The 23,838-nt window shown below is 40.4% G+C and overlaps 1 protein-coding gene across 1 annotated transcript; it reads left to right on the top strand.

The window, feature by feature from the left end:
• Window positions 1-1,380: 1,380 nt before the first annotated feature.
• Window positions 1,381-23,381, top strand: LOC111757798 (hepatitis A virus cellular receptor 2-like). The gene is made up of 7 exons (XM_063230699.1): window positions 1,381-1,513; window positions 2,993-3,331; window positions 4,151-4,234; window positions 8,345-8,385; window positions 10,095-10,221; window positions 17,040-17,076; window positions 19,848-23,381. The coding sequence occupies exons 1-7, from the start codon at window positions 1,456-1,458 to the stop codon at window positions 20,044-20,046; spliced, it is 885 nt and encodes a 294-aa protein (XP_063086769.1). The 5' UTR covers window positions 1,381-1,455; the 3' UTR covers window positions 20,047-23,381.
• The last annotated feature ends 457 nt before the right edge of the window (window positions 23,382-23,838 follow it).

Below are 23,838 nucleotides of genomic sequence, written 5' to 3'. Positions count from 1 at the left end.
ATACAAAAACTTGAGACTGATGCTTGTAAGAGCCTTGTCTGAGGTGGTGCGGGGAGTAAATATGACTCCTAATCCATCTTCCATCCACCCCACCTTACACTTGAACATGAGCATGTGCTAGCTGTTATTAGTTCTGTCTACAGATATGTTGGTGACAAATATTAGATTCATGTAACTTACTTACAGTGCCAAAATGTCTGGAGTTTAGGAGACTTGTATTCTTACACTGAATTACCAATCATATGTCTTTGGACAAACCAGTTTTCCTGAGTTTCATTTTCCTTGTCTGTAAAATGAGAAAATTAACTATGATCTCTTGGGTGAGTACCTATCTATGAGGCCATGGAAGTACATATGTTGAACAAATTGGATATTTATTTATCTTAAGCATATTTAATGGCATAAATATGACAAGGAAACTAAAGAAGTCAAGACATATAGGGAGTCCCCCCGTTTTCCAAAAACCACTTAGTGAACTGAGCTTACTTCCCATTTGCAAGGAAGCTTTGGTTTTTAAAGTATTTAGATAATTGTTACTTTTCCCAGGACTGATAGTACTTGGGTTAGGGTTAGGGACCTCTAATGAACAGTGTGGCTAGAACTCAATGCTTCATGACGATTCATGCCTGAGGCTCCCTCAGGTAGGGAGAGAGGAGACACCTTGTGCATGAGACGAAACAGAACACTGAGGGTGGACTTTTCAGTTACATCCAATGTAGGAGAAAAGAGGGATTGCAAAAAGGAACACACCTTTAACAAACAGAAAGCTTCAAAGTGTTAAGGTCAAAATCACAGTATAAGAGCATGGTGCTAGGCATATATTAACACAGTTTTTTAATTTTATAAATTTTGCAACTGAAAAAACTCACATCTGGGAAGATTATAGGGCACAGGCTAACCTGAGATAGAGCAAGGATAAGATTAAAGTTGTGATTTGAGCATGAGGATAAAGATCACACCATTCATCGTTCTGTTCCCAGAGACTAATCTAGTGCCAGCCACAAAGTAGATGCCTTATGAATACTGGGCACGAGAGACTTGATTAAATGGATGCATGAATGATATATTTGAATGTTGATTCTCTTATAACTAACCAGACTTTAGTGTTGTCCATTTCAGTGCTGTGTTGTTTGCAATTTCAAAGGGTTTGCTCTACTTGCTATGACTAATATAATTTTTCTACAGCAGTTAGTATTGCTTCCTCTTTGTTGATGTATTAGCATAAACTTCAGAAGGTTACCGGATATGTGTTGTGGCATGACAAAGCCTGGGGCTTCCTGGTCAGTGTAGACTTAGCAGCACTAATAGAGAAATCGCTGGTACTCAGACAGCATGCTGTGCTGGCTGGCTCTCAGTGGGAGTAGCTACCACTCATATGATTGTGGTAAGCAGGTGATTGGAGAAGTACCCAGTTGAGCTGCAGAGTCATCCTTTGAGTCTTCCTCTGAAGAACCCATGTTTTCACATCTTTGTCTTGAGTGTGTCCTGTGGCTGTTGCTACCATTGCTTACAAGTAAGTGTGGGTGGGCAGGAACCTTTACAGTTGGAGAACGGTGGTGTATGCAGCACTAGAATCAATACAAAGATGTTCACATTTGTGCTTGCAATACAGAAGTTTAGAAGCAGCCTCAATGTCCATCATCGGGGTGTGGGTAAACGAATGTGGTATATCCATGATGCAAGCAATGTACTCCACTGAATGTGCTGATACAGAATGCCTTCAGATATAATGTTACTGCAAAACATCAAGGAACAGAACAATGGGTACATCAGATTTCCATGTGTGTGTACATTGTAAGGGAGAAGGGATACTTGGACATTTCCTAATATAGAGATTCCAGGAAGGGGAGCTGGGAAATGGAAAGATTTGGAGACTAAGTTGTACTAAGTTGTACATTTTTACTGTTTGAGTATTTCAGCAGGTAAGTCTCTGTGTATGTATAAAAGTCTGTGTAGTATAAAAGAATTAATTTGAAACTTCAAAGCAAACTGCGAGTGGTTTCAGACACAGAAATTTCTTTTATTTTATTTTTTATTTCTTATTTTTTGGTACTGAAGATTGAACTCAATAAAGCTTCTTATTTCGTCATTTTCAGGACTTTACTCATCTTTTTCCTAATGTGTTCTTTTCATTTATCTTTGTCTCTGTGTATATGTCTCTTTCGGTCTGTTTCTATCTAAATTCTGGGAAGTGAATACAGGGCCTTCTCAGTGAGCTACATCTTGAGCCTTTTTTAAATTTTGAAACTGAGTCTTCCTAAATCTCTAAATTTTTGGATGTGGTGGTACATGCTTATAATTCCACCACTCAGGAGGCTGAGGGAGGTGAATACCATGAGTTCAAGACCTTCCTGGAACACATGGTGAGTTCGAAGTAACTGAGCTATGTAACAAGACTTTGTCTCAAAACAAACAAACCACACACAAAACCCTCAGAACACTAAGTTGCTATTTTCCCAGCCTGGGCTCAAATTTGCAATACTTTTAGGGTTCTAGGATGCTGGGACTACAGGTGTGTGCCACCATGCCCAGCTTCCTGATGCTTCCTAGAGAGAGGGAGATTTACATGAGGACAGCTGTCCCTTGATAATGGGCGTAAAATGGTTCTGGTTGACAATGACCTTTCCTTACTGTTAGTTCCCATCTGCTGTCTCTTCTGATGATTATAGAACTACTCCACAACTCTCTCCAGGACAGTGACCTTCAGGGTGAGGGGCTAGAACCCTCAACTCTGGGAACTGCTACACATATAAGGATTATGGCTGCACCCAAATGAGCTGAACCCCAAACTCCAGAGGCTGAACCTTAGAACTCATATGTGAGCAGGGCTTCCTGCTCAATTTGATGCCTTTTATATCTGAGAATCATTGATGTAGTCACTCATCCTTCGGACAGGACAGCAGCAGTGACTTTGTCCTCATTCTCTAAAATGTTCCTTGCTGTCTTCCTGAAATGTGCTCCCTTTGTGGTCCTGTGCTCTTTTCCTCTCCAGGGTCTTTGGAAGAGGGGACTGTAGTGGCATTGGGTCAGAATGCCCAGCTGCCTTGCACATACAGCCTGCCCACAATGGGGAGTTTCGTGCCTGTGTGCTGGGGCAGGGGAGCCTGCCCTGCATTCGACTGTTCGAATTTGATACTCAGGATTCATGAAAAGAATGTGACATATATGGCGTCCAGAAGATATACACTAGAGAGAGACTTCCACAAAGGAGATGTGTCCCTGACCATAACAAATGTGACTCTGGATGACAGTGGAACCTACTGCTGCCGGGTCCGATTCCCAGGTCCATTTAATGATGGAAAGTTCAACATAAAGTTGGTTATCAGGCCATGTGAGTACACCTTTAAATCCTTCTTTGTGCATAAGATTCACCAGTAGGTCATAGGAAACACAGGATCTTTTCACTTCTGCCCTACAGTCCTGGGATGGGTCCCGAAGATCTAATCCATGATGCCCAGTGAGGTGTAATACCCTCCATATGTCTTGAAACTTGACAAGACCCACAGAATAGTAAGCCAGGCCTAGACCAGCAGCTTTTTAGAATTACCTGGAGAAGGTTTTTTTTTTTTCAACAACTATGTATGCTCAGTCACTACCTACAAACCAGAGAAATCAGAATTTCTGGAAGTAAAACTGAGCATTAGCCTTTGACTACTTTTAATGCAAGCATGGCCAGGATTATGAATCGCTTGATGGTATGTGTGTGCTGGGAGAGTATGTGTTCCTGAATGTTTAAAGAGTTACAGAGCACATACTTTGTTGCCAGACTTGGCCGAATTCAAAGCCAACTCTGCCTCTTATCATTCATGTAATCATGAGTAAGTTATTTAAATTCTATGACCTCCACTGTAAAATATAATATCTACCACAGGATGCTGAAAGGGTTCATGCTATATATTTAATGCAAAGCTTTTGATATTGCCACATGAATGGGTGTTAGTTCTGTTTATAATTCAGCAGTAAAAACAAGGATTGCTTTTCATTGTTCAGTAGATCTTCAGGGAAGGTTCCCCGAGGTAGGTTTAGAAACTGAAGAGAACTGAACTCCTCATTCATTGTTTCATAATTTTCCGGCTGCCCCTTTGATTCCCTGAAACAAACTCCTTATTCTCAAGGAAGCCTCATGCTTAATGTTGGTTTCTTACATTAGTCAAGTTCACTCCCACTCCGACTGCACAGAGAGGCTGGACTCCAACCCTTCCAAGGATGCTTACCACCAAAGGACGTGGACCAGGTAACTCAAGGGGCATAGGAGGAATTCTTGGTTAGTGTCTGAATTTAGAGGGTTTAGAAGATGAAAAAAATTGATGGCACAGGTTAAGGGTAGAGAAATCAGTTGCCATTGTGTACCTGAAATGATGTTCAAGGTGAGGAAGGGGGGAGACACATCTGTGCTGGGGGCAGGGGCACTTATGGTTAGGAAAACTATGAAACACAATACATTAAGACAAACAAATTTTCAGCTTCTAAACCTACCTCCAGGGCACCTTCCATGAAGATCTACTAAACACTACAAATGGGGTCCCTGGGTTAGGATTCCAGATAAGCCACAAACTAGCAATGAGACCTGAGCTAGATCTTTCACTTTCTGGAGCACAGCTTCCTCTTCTGCCTAAAGAGTATGTTTAGAGACGTCTGAATTTCATAACTCAGTGAGAATTTCCATCCCTTTCCATAGAAAATGCATTTTTCCAAATAACACAAAAAATGATGAATTTTGCCATCTTTGTATTTTAAAAGACATCACATTAGACTGTATTTTACTTGAATTTTTGACCTTTAAGAGTTCAATAAGAAATTATTCTTTTACCTTACTAAAATATCAAATAAATTTGATCCAGTGGGACAATTCGTCTTACAGTCCTCATTATTGTGATGAACACTTGTACTGGTGAGGCTTCCTCAAGAATGTGCCCCGGTCCATGTTCAGGGACGAATGGGCTGGATTAGGGAGGTAGAAATTTCCTTTTAGGTGAAATACAGCCCATTAGCTTTCTCAGATTCCGGCCTCAGAAGGAATAGCTGGATTCTTCTTGGAATTCAGGGAGCACCTTCCCAGCCTACAGCAGAGGACAAGATAGAATGGAAAGAGTCACATTAATCCAGGGAGTTAATCATATAGAATTTCTCCTCAGAATCCTAGTATCTCTGTGACATTCTATAGAGCACCTCCTTCTCTAAAATGAGCTAAAATAGGCAAGTCCGGCCATACAATGTCATCAGTGTCATAATCTAACCTTATCAGATTTGAGTAAGAAACTATAACTAAATGCTCAGCCCAGGCTCTCCTCATAGTATGTGCTCACTGTATCTTAGCTTTGTCATTAATTTTGTAAGTTCATAAAGCAGAATTAGATTATTGTCAAGTGCTCCAGTGACAGCTGTCATAAGCAAAAAGCTCAGTTCTTTCTGGCTTTGCAAAACCAGTTAAGTTGCTCCAGCTTCCTGAACCTCAGGTTTTCATCCGTCCAGTGAGGACAAGTCTAGTGCCTATTTCATAAAGTTGTGAAAATTAAACACAGTGATGTATACAAAGTGCTCAGTGTGGTACACAGTCCATACATGTCACTCAAATATTAGTTGCTGGAATTCCAGTCAGTATCTTCACCACTCTAAGGTTTTAGTTCTCAAGCAATTGGTAGCTAACATTTGCTGTGTGATTACTGAAGAAATCAAGCGTGGTGGGAACAGATGATCACCCACATGGAGGTTCAGGTTGTACCAGATATTACATTATGCCAATGTTTTCTGTTAAAGAAGTTGTCAGCTTCGATTCAGAGGGATTTGGGGGGAAGTTTCATCACTGCTTCAGCACCCTTCACTATAGCACCACTGAGTGGGCATCTACTGTATGCCACAGATGTGGGCAGATAGTGCCTGGGGAGTTCATTCCCCACAAGACAGGGCATTCCCTTGTTCACGCCTCTATCATGAACAGAGGTCTCCTTCCCTTTAGTTTTTGATTATTACTTAGTTCCTCCTAAAGTAAGAAAGTGGGGTCAACTTATAGATCAAAGAATACTGGTATACCTATGAGGCTTTTAACAGTCTGAGAAAACAGTTAAACAAATGAAAATTAACATCTTCAAGAAGGAAAATAGTATTAACAAGTAAAAGTAATGCACAATGGATGACTTGTCTGAAATATACAGTATATGTCAATCTGGCAAATCAACTCTTACGCAGTTATATAGAGTTCATTTTAAATGTGAATGTAGTTATATTTAATGCATTGATATAAAATTTAAAAAGTGAATTCCAAGGACTGTTGAATTTCCTTAACCCATACTGAATGTACAACAAATGCATTATCTCTTCTTCCTGAAGCAGGTAGGATGGCTTTCTCAATTTTGTGAAAGCTTCGTGATCATGGTTAAAGTATCTAAGACTTAATTTCTTCATCTAAAAAATGGGAGAAATAATAGTACCTACCTAACTATTGTCATGAGAATTAAATGCAATTGTGGGAATAGCACTAAGCATGATGTCTCCTGCATCGTAAATGCATATAAATGCACTTGCATACTTTTAGGATTATGTTGTTCCACCCTACAGCTGCCTCCACCCTAGCCACATGGGATTTTCCAGAATACACTGCAATGTCATTGGGTCATTCCACCATCTTGACTGACAGCAAAATCTGTGCGGAGAAATCTATGATAATGCAACAGTACTCATTTTCCTGATCATTTTCAAAGGCCCAATTGGGTTTTGAGGAGCACACCTGTACACCCAGCACTCTGGAAGACTGAGCAGAAGAATCCTAAGTTTGAACTCAGCCTGAGAAACTTACTAAGACCATGTCACAAATAAGTGAATGAAAAAATGAGTGAATAGGCTGGAAACATATCTCAGTGCAAATGCCGAGTTCAATCCTTGGCACATGCATGCATACATGCACGCATGTGCATGCACATACACACACAAGCACACACATGGAAAAAATGATAATGACCATTTAGACTAACAATAATAATAATTATACAGAAACAGAGGACAAATTTTCAGTTGAAAACTGGAACGTGGTTAAGACTCATGATTCCTTAGAAGTTTCACTATTGGGATTTTATTTTTTGTTTTGTTTGGTACTGGGGATCGAACTCACAACCTTGTGCTTGCTAGGCAGGCACTTGAGCTGCTGAGCTAAATCCCTGGTCGCTACTGTGATTTTTATACTTAAATTCCTTTCTAGGTAGGAAGAGCAAAGCTATGAGAAGCATAATTTCTTTTACTTTTTTCTTAAATAATCTAGACTGAGCCTGCAACTTTATAAAATTTATACCACAGTCTATTGAACTATACTCCAGTTAACCTTTTATACGTCTTAAAAGGTTTAGACTTTAAGGTTTGCACAGGGTGACTGTGACCTTTAAGGGGCTTCAAAGTGTGTGACTCAGCCATCGAGATGAGTTGGCCTGCTCAGGTTCTGGAGGGGTGCAATCTATGGTAGTGGTTTTAGAATGCAGCGTTCCTGAGATCCGGGCCTGGGTGCATCTTACCCTCTGCTCTGCCCTTGGTACCCGGTGCAGAGCAGTGCACACTCGCTAACTAAACACACAGGCGAAGCAGTAAACACAGGGAAATGCACACAGGGAAAGCTGCTGAGTGGTGGCCAAGCACTGCGCCCCTCCTCACAGCTGCGGGAGTGCCCAAAGGAAGGGTGTTCAGGCTGTGTAGGTCAGAGTGCGTGTGCAAAGCCACGTGGACCTGAGGTGGAGGCCATTTCTGTCACTCACTGAACTGTGCAAACTTGGGAATGTCATGTCCTGAACGCTCAGTTTCGTCACCTATCTAAGGGACCTCCAGTCCCACTTTAAGACAGCTGAACTGAATGATCAATAAGATCCTGCATTCATGAAGACAGTTTGGCATGATGCCTGCTTCCTGCTAAACTGTACCTATAGTATAGATTTTGTCTGAAGACAACAAAGTACTTTATCTTCCTCCTACTGAATAAATCCTAACCTTTTTGAAGAAAATCGTTATCTTTCAAAATATGGTTAGACTATCAGGGCTGAGTTTAACATTTTACTGGATTATTACAGAACTCTTGGGGACACCAATGACAAAATAAACTATGTTTTATCGTAAATCCTGCTGGAAGAATTATCTCATCAAACAGAGGTAGTAGGGCTCATTATCTTGGAGAAAAATAGTCATCTTGAAGTTCATTCTAAAACATTCAGTAAATGTTGTGATCTTTCATTTATTGTGAAGAGTATGGAGACTTACTTTTAAATATAATTATAGACATCCTTAAGTGTTTACTTGACTAAGACCTTTAAAAAGTTCTTAACTATTGTCTATTTTTCTTTTTGTGCATGTATGTATGTGCATGTGTCAGAGACACAGACCTCAGGAATGCACCATGAGAAAAATCAAATAGTGAGTAACCATTTCTGTGTCCTAACATCATGCTCAACAGAGAGGGAAGGACGTGTGGTGGTAGATTTCCTTCATGCCTGTCCTCTCCTCAGGCAGAAAGCCCTGACCTCACTTGCCTTCAGATTGACAGACTGCAGTGTCACAACCACAGTTTTACCAGGGCCCGAGGTGGGGAGCCAAGGAGGGTGTGAGTGCAGAGCCCTGGCACACGCTGCAAAACCAAAATGCAGTGTTGTCATCTGGCTCCTCTTCTCACATCTCACGTCCAGCACAGCTGGGCCCCACTCAAAGACTCCTTGGTCTTCTTCCACTAGGGTTTTCTCCTCTTGTTTTCTTTACGATCCTGATGAGAAAAGTTGTATCAGTTTATCTACTTATACATGACAAGACCCCAAGAGGGATGTTAAAATCCAAACTCTATACATTTGATTATGAGGTATCCTTCATTTTACCACAAAGGTAGTATCCCTCAATTTCTGAGAGCAAAAGAAAACCCACAGGGTTGCAGCCATGACTGAAATTCCTTGAGGTGCTATTTAGGAGTCTGCACTCTGTCGTGCATGTCTCCTCCTCATGTGTTCACGACGGGTGCTCAGCATCGGATGACCCAGGGCAGCCTGGGAAGTGACCTCTATGTGCCTGTCATGTCTGAGGTACAAGGATGCCTAGTGTTCAGCCCTTGCATCACTGCAGGAGTAATGCAGGCTCAGTAAAAGTACAAGCATGTATCAGAAAATTGGAAAATATAACTTCCTTGACATTTTGGTTCTAAAAGTGTTTGCAATGATTGTTTTTAAGAGAATGAAATTCTAGAAAGCTTTTAATGTAACATTCAGGTATCAAGAATTATATTAATTAGAAAAATGACAATATTCACGTGTACTGAGTGAGCACATATCCTGTATCACGCCAAGTGCTATGAACTTTAGATTTTCTGTGACATCATTTCCGGACAACTCTACTACGTCCCCAAATTCCTGGCATTGATGGGGTACTTGAACCCTGGACTATCTGGATGCAAAACTCTGGCCCTTAAATCAATTTTCGTAGGAAAGCATGGTTAATAGGTAGGACTTTGCCACCAGACAGGCCTCCCTGCCCATCAACAGATGAATGGATAAAGAAAACGTGGTCTATGTGCAGAGTGACGTGCTGCTCAGCCAGAAAGAATACATTTGAGTGATTTGTAGGAAAATGAATGGAGCACAATAGCATAAGACTGAATGAAATAAGGTGAATAAAGAAGGTGAAATATCACATGGTTGCTCTAATGTGAGAGCTCCAAAATACAAATAATTAAAGAGCAAAATTAAAGAGAGGCAGTAGGAAAGAATAGAACAGGGGTTCACTGCATGACCTCAACTGTAGACTACTCTGCAATATCCTGAGGAGCACAGGGTATTAAATGAAAGAGACTCTACACTACGTCTATTCTAAGGAGAGGGGCGTGGGAAGAAGCCCTGCTACCAACAGCTCACTCCGCACACACAGCACAAAGGGAAGTATTTTAAATCTTTGTTAAGTCCCAAAATGGAGCTAACCGATGTCCATGGTGGTTTGTGTCTTGTCTAGAAGGAAAAGATTGAGGGTTTCAGTCCCACACCTGTGAGGCTGAAAGGGTCGGTCCAGTTCACACACTGTTATGCTGGCTGTGTACACTGCTGATTTTCTGGCCATCCACAGCTTCAATTCTGTTTGTGTTTTCACAGAAAATTTTCACACTGGTTAAGGAGTTCCAAGCTTCTGGAGCCACCACCAGACTAGGTGTCTACATCACAGCCAGAGTGGGCGCTGTCGTGGCCCTCAAGTTTATTATTGGTGCTTTAACTCTCCTGTGTAAGTCATTGTATGTTGTTTGTCTCTTCCTCTGGGACTGTCCCTATAGGAACCAATGCAATCCTAGATCAAAATATCTCTTTATAATCATTCCTAAAGCTCATTAACTGAATAAACATTTGTCCCTATAAACCCTCACACTAACAATAATCAGTGACTCCCCGTGTCAGATCTGCTGGGCACTGAACGTTCTGCGTATGTTTTATTGCCATCACCATCTTAAAGGACAGGTAGTATTACTATCCCATATCATGGTAGAGGAAAGTGAAGCTTAGAGACAGCAGGACTCTTTCCCAGGGTTTCAGAGTCAACAAATGGCAAAGCTGACACGTAAATCTAGGCACATGGATTCCAGTACCTGTCTCCATCCATACATTAGTTAAGAAAACTCACTTTTCCAATCTACAAATATGCCTAGGTTTAATAGGAAGCACATTCCATGAAAACAAGCCTCTGCTGTGACTATGGATCATGACAAATGTCATCACATTTTCCCTCTTATCACAACTCTTGGCATACATAGTTTTACTGCTACTTTTATTTTAAAAAATCTTAAAATATAATTACTTAATTAATTATTTAAAGTATAATTGATATGATATATATATATATATATATATCATATTGGCAGTGTATTCACATTTGATGGTCATACTGGGAAACCACCATTTTATTCAAGATCCAAACATTTGTCCTTTTTTAATTTTGAAGACAATAAAACCAAATGAGATAAAACAGAATAGATTCAAACAAAGCAAAACAATGAACATGGTACATGACTTTAACCAAAATACAAGAAAATGAATAATGGCTACCATAATGCCTCTTGTTATGTTCAAAAGAACTGTCCATACCATCAGGCATAATAAAATTGAACAATAAAGTACAGAATTAAACCATTAAAAGTAAAACAATGAAAGCAGTGCAGAACTTCAAAACAATATAACAGTAAAACCAGAGTGGGACCATAATGTATCTTGTTATCTTCAAAGTAGCTTCCTATACCCTCACACATGACACAATCAAAGAAAACAAAATAGAATAAAATCAGTCAAAACAAAACAATGAAAGCAGTACAGGGCTTCAAAACAATGTAATAGGAAATCAATAATGGCTACCATAATATATTTTGCTATCTTTGAAATAGCTGTCCATGCCATCAAATATAATAAAATTAGATGAACTGAAACACAATAAAACCAAACTAAAAAGAACAATGAAAACATGGGTTTCAAATCACGATAATAGATTAACAATAGCCACTGCCTTCCCTTTTTAGACACTTCCTCCACTTTCACCTTCACAGGATGTATTGTGAATTTTGGATCCCACTAACTCCTTTAGCTTTTATACTAAGGAGGGATCACATATTCACAATATTCATGAGCATGATCTAAGCGGTATCCATTTACCCACAAGAGCCTCAAGGTTCTTTCTTTATAGTTGAGTAGTTTTCCATTGTGTAACAGTGCCATGTCTTTCTTATGAAGTCTACATCTGATGGGCAGAATACCCCCACTTCTTCCTGGTGCCCTGCCACATAAAGCATTGTTTTCTCTCTTTTGACTTTCAGTCTATGAACCTCCTTTAAGGTTAAATGTGTTTCTTGTATAAAGCATATTGATGGACCCTGTCTCCTGATCCCATCTGCCCATGTTTCTTTTTATTGGTGAATTGAGACCATCTTTATTAGTGATTATGACCAACATGCTCTGTCTCATCTCTGTCGTGCTACTTTCCTGCTGTTGGTTGCTTACTTTTCCCCTCCATTCCATTGTTTTCCCTGCTCTGTGATCCTACTCTGCTGCTGGGCCTGGAACCGTGATCTTTTTTTTTTTTAATTTCTCACTAGAATTTCATTCAGTATACTCTCTAGGATCAGTTTGGTGGTCATGAATTCCTTCAGTTGTTCTTTGTCATGGAATTATCTTGTTTCTACATTTTTGGGGGGTACAGGGATCAAACTCATGACCCAGTGCTTGCCAGACAGGTGCTTATGCCATTGAGCTAAACTCCTGGCTCTCCATTAGTTCTGAAAGATAGTTTTGCAAGGTACATCAATCTGGGTTGGAAGATGTTTTCTTTAAGAGCTTTACTGTTTCTGTGGGCTTCAATTCTCATGTTATTTTCTTCCTGTCTCCTTCCTCCTTCTTGTCTTCCCCATGATGTAGTATTCCAGCACCTGCACTGTTTCTGTCAGAGAGGCTGTTTACCCTGATGCTTACTGTTCTGCCATCTTCCCAGAAACCTCCAAGATCCAAACATTTGCAACACCCTAGAGGTCTCACATCCTTTTATAATTGTGGTATATTCTTTTTTCTTGAGGGAAAAGGTCAAGGCCTTAGAGTTAAATATATGTTTCCTATAAGGACTTGCTTAATGTATAGACACAATGTAGTGTGCCTAAACATCCTGCATTTACCCGGATTGAAGGGGGTTCCTAAGATACAGGACTACCAATGGCAAAGCTGGACAGTCTGGGAGAACTAGGAGTAGGTGACTCATTCCAATTGCTGCCTGAAGTTCCCAGTACTTTCAGCAGGTTAACTCCACACAATATCCCTAAGTGATAGATAGGAATATCATTCTAATGGAGAACAAGGATGCTGAAAGCTTAGATACCTTGGCCACATTTGCACACTTAACTGATGGGTATAGGAATTGAAAAAGGAGACACCTCTCTCCTGCTCATTATCTTTTCTGTCATTATTGTAAAGTGGACTGATCACAGTGAGAAATGATCCCATCCATACTCACCTGCTACCTAGCGATAGAAGTAAGTTTGGGAAATGACCACACGAAAGTAAGATATAAAGGTTATTAAGGGGCAGTGATAAAACTGACTACATTTTTGAGTTCAAAAGTTAGAGACTATTATAGTTTAATGGATAATCAAGAATGGGAAAAATTTGACATTTTATTCATGTATGTATACAGAAATCTTCCGCATCCACGGGTTCCAAGCAAGATGGCACATTTTAATTCCTGACTTCACAGCCACAAACTGATTCAATAATGGCCAACAATTCTGTCTTATACTCAGTCTCTGAGATGTCCATCCAGATCCCATTGGTACTCAAACCTTCTTCCCGCCTCTCCTGACTGATGACACAGAAAAGCCTCTTGGCTTTGGCAAGGGCTCAACCCCCTTCAATCCTTTCATCTGAACCATCTTCCTCGTCTTTTGCATTGTGGCTGTTTTCATTAATCCACAGGTTCCTCTCCAGTGGCTCCCATTTCTCACTCTCCTTTCCAGCCATTGTTCCTGCTCATCCTCTCTGCACTGTGAATGTCCATCACCTTGCTTTTATTCTTGAAACACCATCACCATTTGTATAGTTTTGGTCAGGCTCACCGAGGCCCTGCGTTTGGCTGACTCTCTCTGATGTTATCTTCCCTGCAGCTGATCTTTCTTCTAGTACTTCAAGATCCCTTGCTTCCCCATCCTAGGAAGTCTTGGCTTCTGAAACACCATTGTCCTACTTGACTGGCGACCCCTTTTCAGCTAAGTGGCTGTTTCCATTTTTGCCTGACCGTTAGATGTTGAGATTCCTTGGCATTGGGATCTTTCCAGTCTCTTAACTCTCTAAATTGTGGCATATGCTTTCATGGGCTTTAATGTCATCTTTAATTTAGTTCTCCAGCACTTTAAGTATTGATGATATTTGTCTGACTTTCCAGGTAGCAGGTCTGCTTTGAATTCTAACCCATTTAATAAGTTGAAAACGAAGCTCCCACTGCCACATTCCACCTTCCCACAGCCCACCGTTTCTCTCATGTCTTCATGATTTCACCACTGTCTACCTGGCTGCCCAAATAAGAAATGTGAAAGTCATTTATAAATCTTCTCTTTCCTTTCTTTTAATTCACAGTCTGACTTTAATTACTGTAACCTTTCTTTAAAAGCTATCTAAAAACTAGCCAAGAATGTGTAAGCCAGGCATGTAATCTCAGCTTTCCGGAGGCTAAAACAGGAGGATCACTGTAAGTTTGAGCCCAGCCTGAGTTACATGGTGAGGTCAAGGGCATCCTGAATTATACAACCAAACCTTGTCTCAAGACAAATAAAATAAATCTCAAATCCCTTCATTGTTTTGCATCTCTCTCCAAGGAACTGTCATCCTTATTTGTCTCATTTATTTATTCCTGTTTCTAACCTGCACTCGATTTAACAGTCTAAGCTTAATTAAGACTTAAGTCAGATCATACTTCTGTTCTTCAGTTTCCTTCAGGTCTTAGTATAAAATCCAAACTCTTCATTATGGCTGAGACGTCCTGTAGCACTGTGGTCTTCAATTTTGTGGCACCAGGGACCAGTAAATTGTCATGGAGGACAATTTTTCCATGGTTGGGGGACCTCAAGGTTGGTTTTGAGATCATTCAAGAATTTATTGAATGCTTCATTTCTATAATTATTATCTGATAATACATGGTGAGGTAAGTATAGCACTCACTGTAATGCCCAGAATGTTGGATTTCCAAGCTAGATTTTCTGCCCCTAAGTAATCCCATGAGGCAGAAATGCATAATGTGACAGCTGTGTGTTGCTCATCTCCAGTCTGCTCCACTGTCTTATTTTGGTTGCTGTACACACGTTAGAAATAGGGGTAGGATTTTCAGTGTTTTGTGGTAAGCTCAGGATATTACAATTTCAATTTAATCTAGAATGCATGGAGAACTGAAGTTATCTCCAACATAAATTTGTTACTTTATTTGGTTTTGGGGTTGGTTTTCTTTTTTTTGAATTAAAGTTCTCACTATGTAGCATAAGATGGCCTTGAACTCATTTATGTAGCCCAGACTGCCTTGAACTCACAGTGATTCCCCTGCCTCAGCCTCCCCAGTGCTGGGATTACAGGTGTGAACCACTATGCCCATGTCAAACATACTTTCAAGGACACTGTCAAGCAAGTGAACCTCTTCTAGCACAGACAAAGTCAACTGACCTGACTTCATTCACTCATGGGTCCCATATCTATTATTTCTCAAATTTGAGCTACTTTGCATTTGGGAAGTAATACTTAACCTCTTTGAAAGCTGAGATAAGTGAACATACAGCAGCTGGCGGAAAGAAGCTCCTGACTCAATATCTTTCAAAATATCTGTTCATGTTTGAAAAGTGTCAAAAATTCTGACATTCACAAGATGCTCCTAGAGTTCAGTTTAGCTCTGAATGCATCCACTTTCTCTGCCGACCTTAACACAGTTATGCTTCTCCCCTGAAGTGACAGACTGAGTTCACTGAGCAAATTGAATACACCTCATAAGTAAGCAATTTTTGTGACTCATTATGTGTCACTGAATTGTGCTGCCAATGGGTGCTGATTTTTAAAAGATATCTCTGAAATAATTTTATAATTCAAAAGCTCTGGCCAGTGATCTACATTTATAAAGCAATCTCAGTCCTGTGTGTAAGGGAAGATATGTGAGCTAAGGCAAGGAAGGTAAAGGTAAAGATTTCCGTTTCCATAAAAAGAAAAAATAAAAACAGCACGAAAACATTTTTTTCTGTTATTCAAAATGTAGTTGCCTGCAGATCTGCTATATTCTTATTGCTGTCTATGATAATAATTTTTCTTGGCTATTGGTCATCCTTGTTACATTCTGACTTCCTTGAAGGAGAAACAAGAATCTTTGCATTTCTTCAGTTTAACTCTGAATGCTGTATTCCTGCTTCAATATGAAATATAGCTATCATATACCTGCCTACAAATGTCTATTACCAGCCTAGTCAAGGAATGTACTAGGCCCCTGAGATAAAACATGTTACAGAGTTTACTTACTAAATAATGCTTATGAAAACACACCTCCCTCTCTTTCAATCGCCCTCTCCCCACTTTTGTAGCACTGGAGACATATTTTATTTTGTTAAACTGCCCATATTGGTCTCCAACCTCTACCTCTTAGCCTCTCCAGTGCTCAGATTACAAGAATGCACCACCTTGTCCAGCACATTTTTGTTTTCCTTTATAAAAATCTGCCTCATTAAAATGTAAGCATCATAAAGTTAGGCCTTTTTTTATTTTAATGAGAAAAAAGAAAAAATGGAAAAATCAAGAAGGAAACAAACCTGGAAAACAACAATAAAAACAAAATGACAAAGAACAAAATCAAAAACCTCCATAGCAATGGAGGTTTTCAAAACAAGAGGATGGGAATTTAACAATGGCTTTATACTGCATCTTGTTATCTTCAAAATAGTTACTCAGGTAACCAGATACAAGTTTAAAAGAAAACAATTAAATTGAACAACATATTGGATTTCAAAAACAAGACTGAAGGAAATCCCATCCCCCACGGTTACCACAACACACACTGCCTTCCTCCAAATAGGTGCCCCGCCCACCAAGTCAATCAAACAATACAACCATGGAGCTTTCCTTTCAGCTCAGTTGCTGTCATTGCACCCTGAGTTGCTCTGAATCAGCCAGTGGCTCGGGATGGGGATTCTCTTCTGGTTTCCCATCCTGTGCACCAGCTGGCTTACTGAAACCTATGGTGGAGCTTGGGTCACGGGATGGCTGAAATTAGGTCTTATAGTTCATCTTTGTGTCCCCAGGTAGCAAGCTGTCAGCCACAGGAAGGAAATGTGTCCCATAGTATTTGTCAAGTAAGGACAATGCATCTTAGTTTCTTATATGTACTGTGCACAGTGCATATAAGAAACTAAGATGCACATTGAGAGTTTCCTTTAATTCATTTTAGGACCATATTTTTCTAAAACAAACAAACAAAAACCATTTTGCTTCAGTGAGCCTATTTTAGTTATTTTTTATCTGTAAAAGTACTTTGAGTAACATTTTTCTCCTTTTACGTAGGGTACTTTCACAGGAAAAAGAACTCACAGAATGCAAGGTGAGAATTACAGGATGGGGAGAAGGGTATCTTGGAGGCCTGTGTTCTAATCAGGCTTTGATGTTTGCTCAGGGAAGCTCTGACTTGGGTTTTGGGAGCTAAACTCACACTTCTTTTATGCCCTAGGCCAATGGTGGAGAACTGATGGCACATGTGCCACAGTGGGCACTTTGTATCAATAAAAACTCTAAAATGTTCGCCATCTAAAAGAGGTGCCTATGTCTTAGCCACTTTGATCCTTGCTGGAACCCTCCATTGCAGCTTAAATGGAGAGAGGTCTAACTTATGTTTTCAATTTTCACAAGTGGTCTCCTGGCTCCAACACAGGAAGCGGGTGGTAGAAGACTCTGTTGGAAGAGAGCTGCTCATATCATGCACCAGGGAACATCACACACTAGGGACCCCTCTTTTGCATCCTACAACACGCTCATCTCTGACTCTCTCATGATCCTTCCAAAAGCCCCACCTCTAACGCATGTTAGAGGGGGATGTTCTAGATTTGAACTGTAACAGCCTAATTCTGAAATGAAAATTCAGCATGTTGCTTCTTGAGTTCTTAAGTTATAGAGTTTATATCCCCATTAATGATAAATACTTTTTATCACTATAGTAATACTTTCAGGGAAGCAAATGTCCACTTTCTAGGTTTTGGGGTGGACACTGGGTTACCAAAGTTAACAAGAAAACCAGAATCTATTCTCAGAGTTCTTAGAGCCAAAATCAGTCAGTTTTATCTCTAATTGAATATTAGGATCATCTGAGCACTTATGTGCACTATGAAAGATTAACTCCAGGGCAACTGAATCAGAATCTTGGGTTGCAATCTGAGCAAATATTTTATTAAAAACTCTCCAGTTGATTCACGTGTGTGTGTGTGTGTGTGTGTGTGCGCGTGTGTGTATTTGTGTGATGCTGGGGATTGACCTGGGGGCTTCACATGTGCTAGGAAAGTGCTTTGCCACTAAGCTACATCTCCAGCATTTTAATTTTGTTTGGAGACAGAGTCTTGCTAAGTTGCCCAGGAAGCTTTCAACTTGTGATCCTCTTGCCTCAGCTTTCTGAGCAGCTGGGATAATGAGATGCAGTACAGAGCCTCACTCTGGAGGTGACTGTAACATGGAACCAGGGCTGAGAAGCACATGTCTCTTATAGGTCTTTGTCTTAATGTTCATGGCTGATTCTACATATACATGCCTTTCAAATAAGCAGAACTTATAGGATCGCTATATTTTAAATTTTTCTGACCTTTGATACAGGGGAGTGCAATATATTTTGGAAAAAAAAAGCTACTGAATCCTACTATATAAATCATTTTAGATAAGTAAAATATGGTGTATTAGCTTGCTATAGTGGCACATGCCTATGATTCCAGCACTCTCGAGGCTGAGGCAAAGCATTGTCATAAGTTAAAGGTCTGCCCGGGCTATATACTGAGTTTAAGTGCAGCCTGCACTGCATAGCAAAACCCTATGTCAAACAAACAAATGTCATATTACAGACACAAAATAATGTGCACTAATAAAGTGAGGTCAGATAAAATATTGAATTATAGGTCAATATTCTTCATTAGAGGTAAAACATGAAAATATGTGCTATTGACAGGTAACACTTATAGGCATTCATTAGTCTGTTATTTGTAAAATTATGTAGTTTATATTCATTTCTATGTTTAAATTGTTAACTCTGTGCAATTAGGAACTGACAACAGTATCCCCAGCATAGTCCCAGACACCTATTAATGCTATATATATATAAAAAAAAAAAAATATATATATATATATATATATATATATATATAGAGAGAGAGAGAGAGAGAGAGAGAGAGAGAGAGAGAGAGATCTGATCCCTAGGGCTTACACCTGATAGGCAAGTGCTCTACCACAGCAATAGCCCCAGCTGTATTCAGACTTTTGTTTTTTTGGTTTCCAGACAGGCTCCCATTAAGTTGCCTAGGCTGGGCCCAAACTTTTGATCTTACTGCCTCAGCCTCTCAAGTAGCTGCAATTACAGGCATGTGCCATCAGCCAAGGAGCAATCAATATAATTAAATGAATGAATATTTCTCACAGTAGCTCTGTGAGGCAGGGCTCTAATGATTCCCATTTTATAGATGAGGATGCTGAGACACAAAGTTTACTAATATACAGTACAGGTGGGATTTTTGTGTTCTGTTCACTGCTGTTATCTGCAGGTATGTAAAATCATGTGTAACACACTAAACATTTCTTGAATGAAAATAGAAAACAACACAATTTACCCAAGCCACAGGATACAGTAAGACAATATTCAAACTCAAGCCTGATTAAATCTATAACATTCGTTTCTTTTTCTTTTCCTTTGTGAAATTGTTGAAGGCCATGGAAGAACTGCAGTGACATGAGCAGAACCACAACAGTACGAGAGCCAGTAGACCCCTTCACCTAAGCTCCTCATTGGGAATGGCATCCTGGCTTTATCTGTTTCTCTATATGGACCCTGGTTTTTTCTGAACCATTTGTAAGGAAGTTAAAGAATCCTGACACTTCACCTCAACTCTTCAGCCTGTGTTTTCTGAGAAAAAAAATGCACTTTTTATACCTAAGAAAATTGAGATTAGCTCCAATTTTCTTAGCTCTTTGCCAAATTACCCCCCCCCCCCCCGTTGGTATTCCACTGAGGATCGTGCTCTGCCTTTGCTTGCAGCCTGTTCAGATAAACCTGTTCTTCTAGCCTATTCCACAGGTGTGTCATTGGGAAACGCCTAAGTCAGCTGCGCCATTTTGTTTTCACAGCCTCATCACTCTGGCCAGCAGTCTTCCCTCGGGACTCACAAACGCAGCAGCAAAAGGGATTCGCTCACAGGAGAAAATCTACACCATTGAGGAGAACGTCTACACCACGGAGAATGTCTACACCACGGAGGAAAACGTCTACGAAGTGGAGGACTCCAGTGACCACTCCTGCTCTGTCAGCAGCAGGCAGCCAGAGTGATGACCTCTGCCTCTTCCATGCTGTTGGTTTCAGTCCCTTCACTGTTCACCTTGGTACTGTCCTCTTCAAAACAGATACGTGACTGGTTTTGCAGGTTCTCCCCACAGCCTCCTAAAAGGATATCTCCGTTTTCAGAAGATAACAAGCTCACATGGGGATTCAGCGGTGACCCATGCTGAATGTAGGCATAGGATAACTTCTGTTTTCCAGCCTCCATGGCTGCCCAACCCAGAGACTTCTAACTGTGGGCGTTAGAGCTCAAAAATGCTTTTACACAGATTAAGAAGGCTTTGTTTCACCAGGGTTTGAACCTAAGGTCCTGCTCTTAAACACATTTTAGAAAATTTTATTTTGAGACAGATTGTTGCTATGTCACTAAATTGCCCAGGCTGGGCTCAAACTCTTGATATTTCTGCCTCAGTCTCCCTGAGTGTTGGTATCAAAGGTATATACCAGATATCTGACTAGGAATTCTTGCTTTGAAGTCTCTGGACCTCCAAAGAAGTCAGGGACATGATGCATCTATACAGCTCCTGGAAATAAGGATATTTGTGTGCTGAGATCTATGCATGCTTTTTGGGGGGGGTATAAAAATCCTAAAGGGACCACTGATTTTCATAACATCTGTGATCCTTAAAGAGTTAAACAGGACCACATTAGGGCTATATGATCTTAAACTCCCTTCTGATTCTCAAAACTCATGCCTATTTGAATGCTGTCTCCCAGTGTGAGCACCTCTGTGTAGCTCTTTCCCACCTCCATTAAGAAGCATGTTCAGTCTGTGGTGTGGACAGAGCTCCTGGGGACAAGGAAGTGTCCCTTGTGTTTGTGGCTAAGTTGTGCTGTCCTCATGGGGAGGTAGCTCCTCTCTTCTCCCCTCCCCGTCTTGTTCTTTACCCTTGTCTTTCTCCATGTTTTTTTTTTTTTTTTTCTCTTTCTTTGGTGACAAAGCAGTGTTTTTCACGAAAGAATCAACCAGTCACTGGGTACACATTTTTCTGATGGGAAGCAGGCAGAGGCCACCAGAACTCTGTACTGTCAACATCATTTCCTAAAAGGAAGATAGCAGTCCCTATGTGTAAGTCTCAAGATGACGGAACTAGGTTTGTGTTCTTTTTGCTCATCCTCCAGTGCTGGCCTGGTTCTCCCACACAGCAGAAACAGACTAATTCTCTTCAGAATGAAGAGTTAAGTAAACAGGTTAGATTCCCCACAAGACATTTCCATGGAAGAGCTCAAGAAGGGCCCAACTCTTCACAAGTGCCCACTTCCTCTTACTCAGCCACAGCGGTCTTGGTCTCCAACATCCCTTCCTTTTTGAGGTCCCTGGCAGGCTGGAACTCTTTTGCCTGCTTTCCACCTTCTGCGACCTCCTTAGCTCATGAACAATGAATGAATCAGCCCTGTGGCCCTGTCACTGCCTGCACACTGCACCTCTCCAGTGGAGGGCTGCATTGCTCCAGAGTTGCTCTCCGGAGGCCCCCTGGTCCTGGGGGATGTGCCTCCTGCTTGTTTCCAGCCCCTGGCCATGTATGAATATCGATTGTGTGGGCTGCACCTAAGTGGGAGGCACTGGCTTTCTTGAGAAACCCATGTAAGGGAGATCATTTTATAAAGTCACCCACTGGGGACCTGGCCAAGATCTCTAGCTACTTGTATGAGAGGTACAGTGAAAGGGGGAGATAAGATAGAGACAATAGGGGAATAATGGTACAATTCAAAAAGCTAAGTGGTGCAGGGCACGGTGTCATATGCTGTAATCCCAGCACTTGGGAGGCTGAGGCAGGAGAAGTTTGGGGTTAGCCAGGACTGTACAGCTAGCCTGAACTACTGTCACTGGCAATACCCTATCTCAAAAACTTAAAAAAAATTAAATAAAAAGAACTAAGTGGTTTTATTTAGTTTACTTTTTTGCTAATTTGAAAAATACTTTTTAAGTGGTTCCCGTGTGTTGGGCTCCTTGGTGATGGGGCCATGGGTGCCTCCCTGGCCCCATGGAATGTCTAGGTGATCTGACTTTCCATGTGGAATGCAGTTCATGCCCATTTATCCATTCAGTGAAGATTCATTAACCACTTCTTCATGCCACACACTGTGTCTTAAGACTGCAGCCTCTCAGTGAATGAAAGTTAAGACTACCTGCTCTCAAGGATAATATACTACTTGTCAGAGGAAAATACTACCTTAAATCAAAAGGCAAAAGTTACAGGATTGTATATATAACCAGGGAGGGATTTTTACTTTAAAAATGTGGAATGGATGGGCATACTGATGCACACCTATAATCCTCGCACTCAGGAGGCTGAGGCAAGAAGATCTCTACAAATTTCAAGCCAGCTGGGCTACATAGTGAGTCCAGTCCAGCCTGAGCTCTACAGCATGACTGTCTCAAAAACCCAAAATGAAACCAAACCAAACCAAAAACACCCCAAAATAACACGGCCAAAGTCTGAGGTAGGCCTTCCCTTTCTTCCTTTAGGATGCTTCTGTAAGTTTGCACTGTATTTTTCCATTTCCTTTTGCAATAAACAGTTAAATTTAAGCATGATATCAGTGTTTCCCTATCTTTTCTCTACCCCATAGGAGAAAGTGAAGACTTGGATAGGTCTTGGTCAAAGTGAAGGCTAGCGATAGATTGTAGCATTATGTCAAGAGCGGAACTTGGTTTTCAAGATAGGATTCACTGTACATTACACACTTGGAATGGAGAAGGTGGCATAGAACAGGGGCAGGAGAAGTTCCTACAAAGAGCCTACAAATGTGGAAGTTGAAATTTAAAGAATTCAAAATAGCTAGGCATGTTGGGGAACACCTGTAATCTCAGCACTAAGGAGGCTGAGGCAGCAGGATTGCTGCAAGTTTGATGCCAAGCTAGGCTACAGACAGAATGACAGCATCACTGGTCAGTCATGGGATATGGAACTGGAAAGGTTTGAATCTCTCTTAAATCCCAATGTAATTTTCTAAAAGCACTCACTTTTAAGAAACAAAGCACATGTGTAATCCCAGCACTTGGGAGGCTGAGGGAGGAAGAACACTGTGAGTTCAAAAAGCCAACCTGCGTTTGGTAGATTCAGTGGCCAGCCTGAACGATATAAGGAGGCCCTGATTTTAAATAATAATAGTAGTAAAAAATAGTAGTAAAAATAGTAGTAATAAGTATAACAATGACAACAAATTTCAACTCTTCCCTTCCAAAACCATAAGCTCAATAACCCTATGTTTTTATAAGTTAACCAGTTTGTGTGAATATGTATGTATTGGATAAGCTGGAGAATTATATATTAGCTTTTTGGTTTATGTCTCTAACAAAAAATAAAGCTTTGTTATTAGTATTATTGGTTTCATATAGAATATTACATTTTGAAGTTCTTTAAAACTTTAAGAGGTTCTAGGTAATTGACTAAAGTTTTTTTTTAAAAGTTTATTTTGTGAGGAACTAAATGTTATTTCTGATTGTATAAACTAAGTCACTGACATATTTGGCATTTAAATGGTGCCTGAATCTAAATATTGTTTAAGAAATCAGTGCTCAAAAGCAATGAAAGGGCATCCTAGCAATTACCTGCTGTGATGCAGATTTTATAATATTTTACTCTCTGTAAAGTTTAAGACTTTACTATTTTTGTTTTATGGTTGTAATCTTAATACAAGCTAATTATAATACTTTAAAGATTAAAAACATAACAAGTTTTAAGAAACAATAGTAGGAATCTAAGTAAAAACTATAGTTTAGCCGGGCATGGTGGCAATCGCCTGTCATCCAGCACTCAGAAGGCTGAGGCAGGAGGA

Source organism: Cavia porcellus, unplaced genomic scaffold, assembly GCF_034190915.1.
Source record: "Cavia porcellus strain 051 isolate PalLab524CR breed Dunkin Hartley unplaced genomic scaffold, mCavPor4.1 scaffold_19, whole genome shotgun sequence".
Taxonomy (NCBI): domain Eukaryota; kingdom Metazoa; phylum Chordata; class Mammalia; order Rodentia; family Caviidae; genus Cavia; species Cavia porcellus.
This window is presented reverse-complemented; position numbering and strand designations above follow the sequence as displayed.

Excerpts from the sequence above, each read along its gene's own strand:
- LOC111757798 (XM_063230699.1), top strand. The coding sequence starts at position 1,456 with ATGTTTTCACATCTTTGTCTTGAGTGTGTCCTGTGGCTGTTGCTACCA. Across the intron at positions 1,514-2,992 it reads GTTGCTACCATTGCTTACAA|GGTCTTTGGAAGAGGGGACT; the intron begins GTAAGTGTGGGT and ends TTTCCTCTCCAG. Across the intron at positions 8,386-10,094 it reads ACCATGAGAAAAATCAAATA|AAAATTTTCACACTGGTTAA; the intron begins GTGAGTAACCAT and ends GTGTTTTCACAG.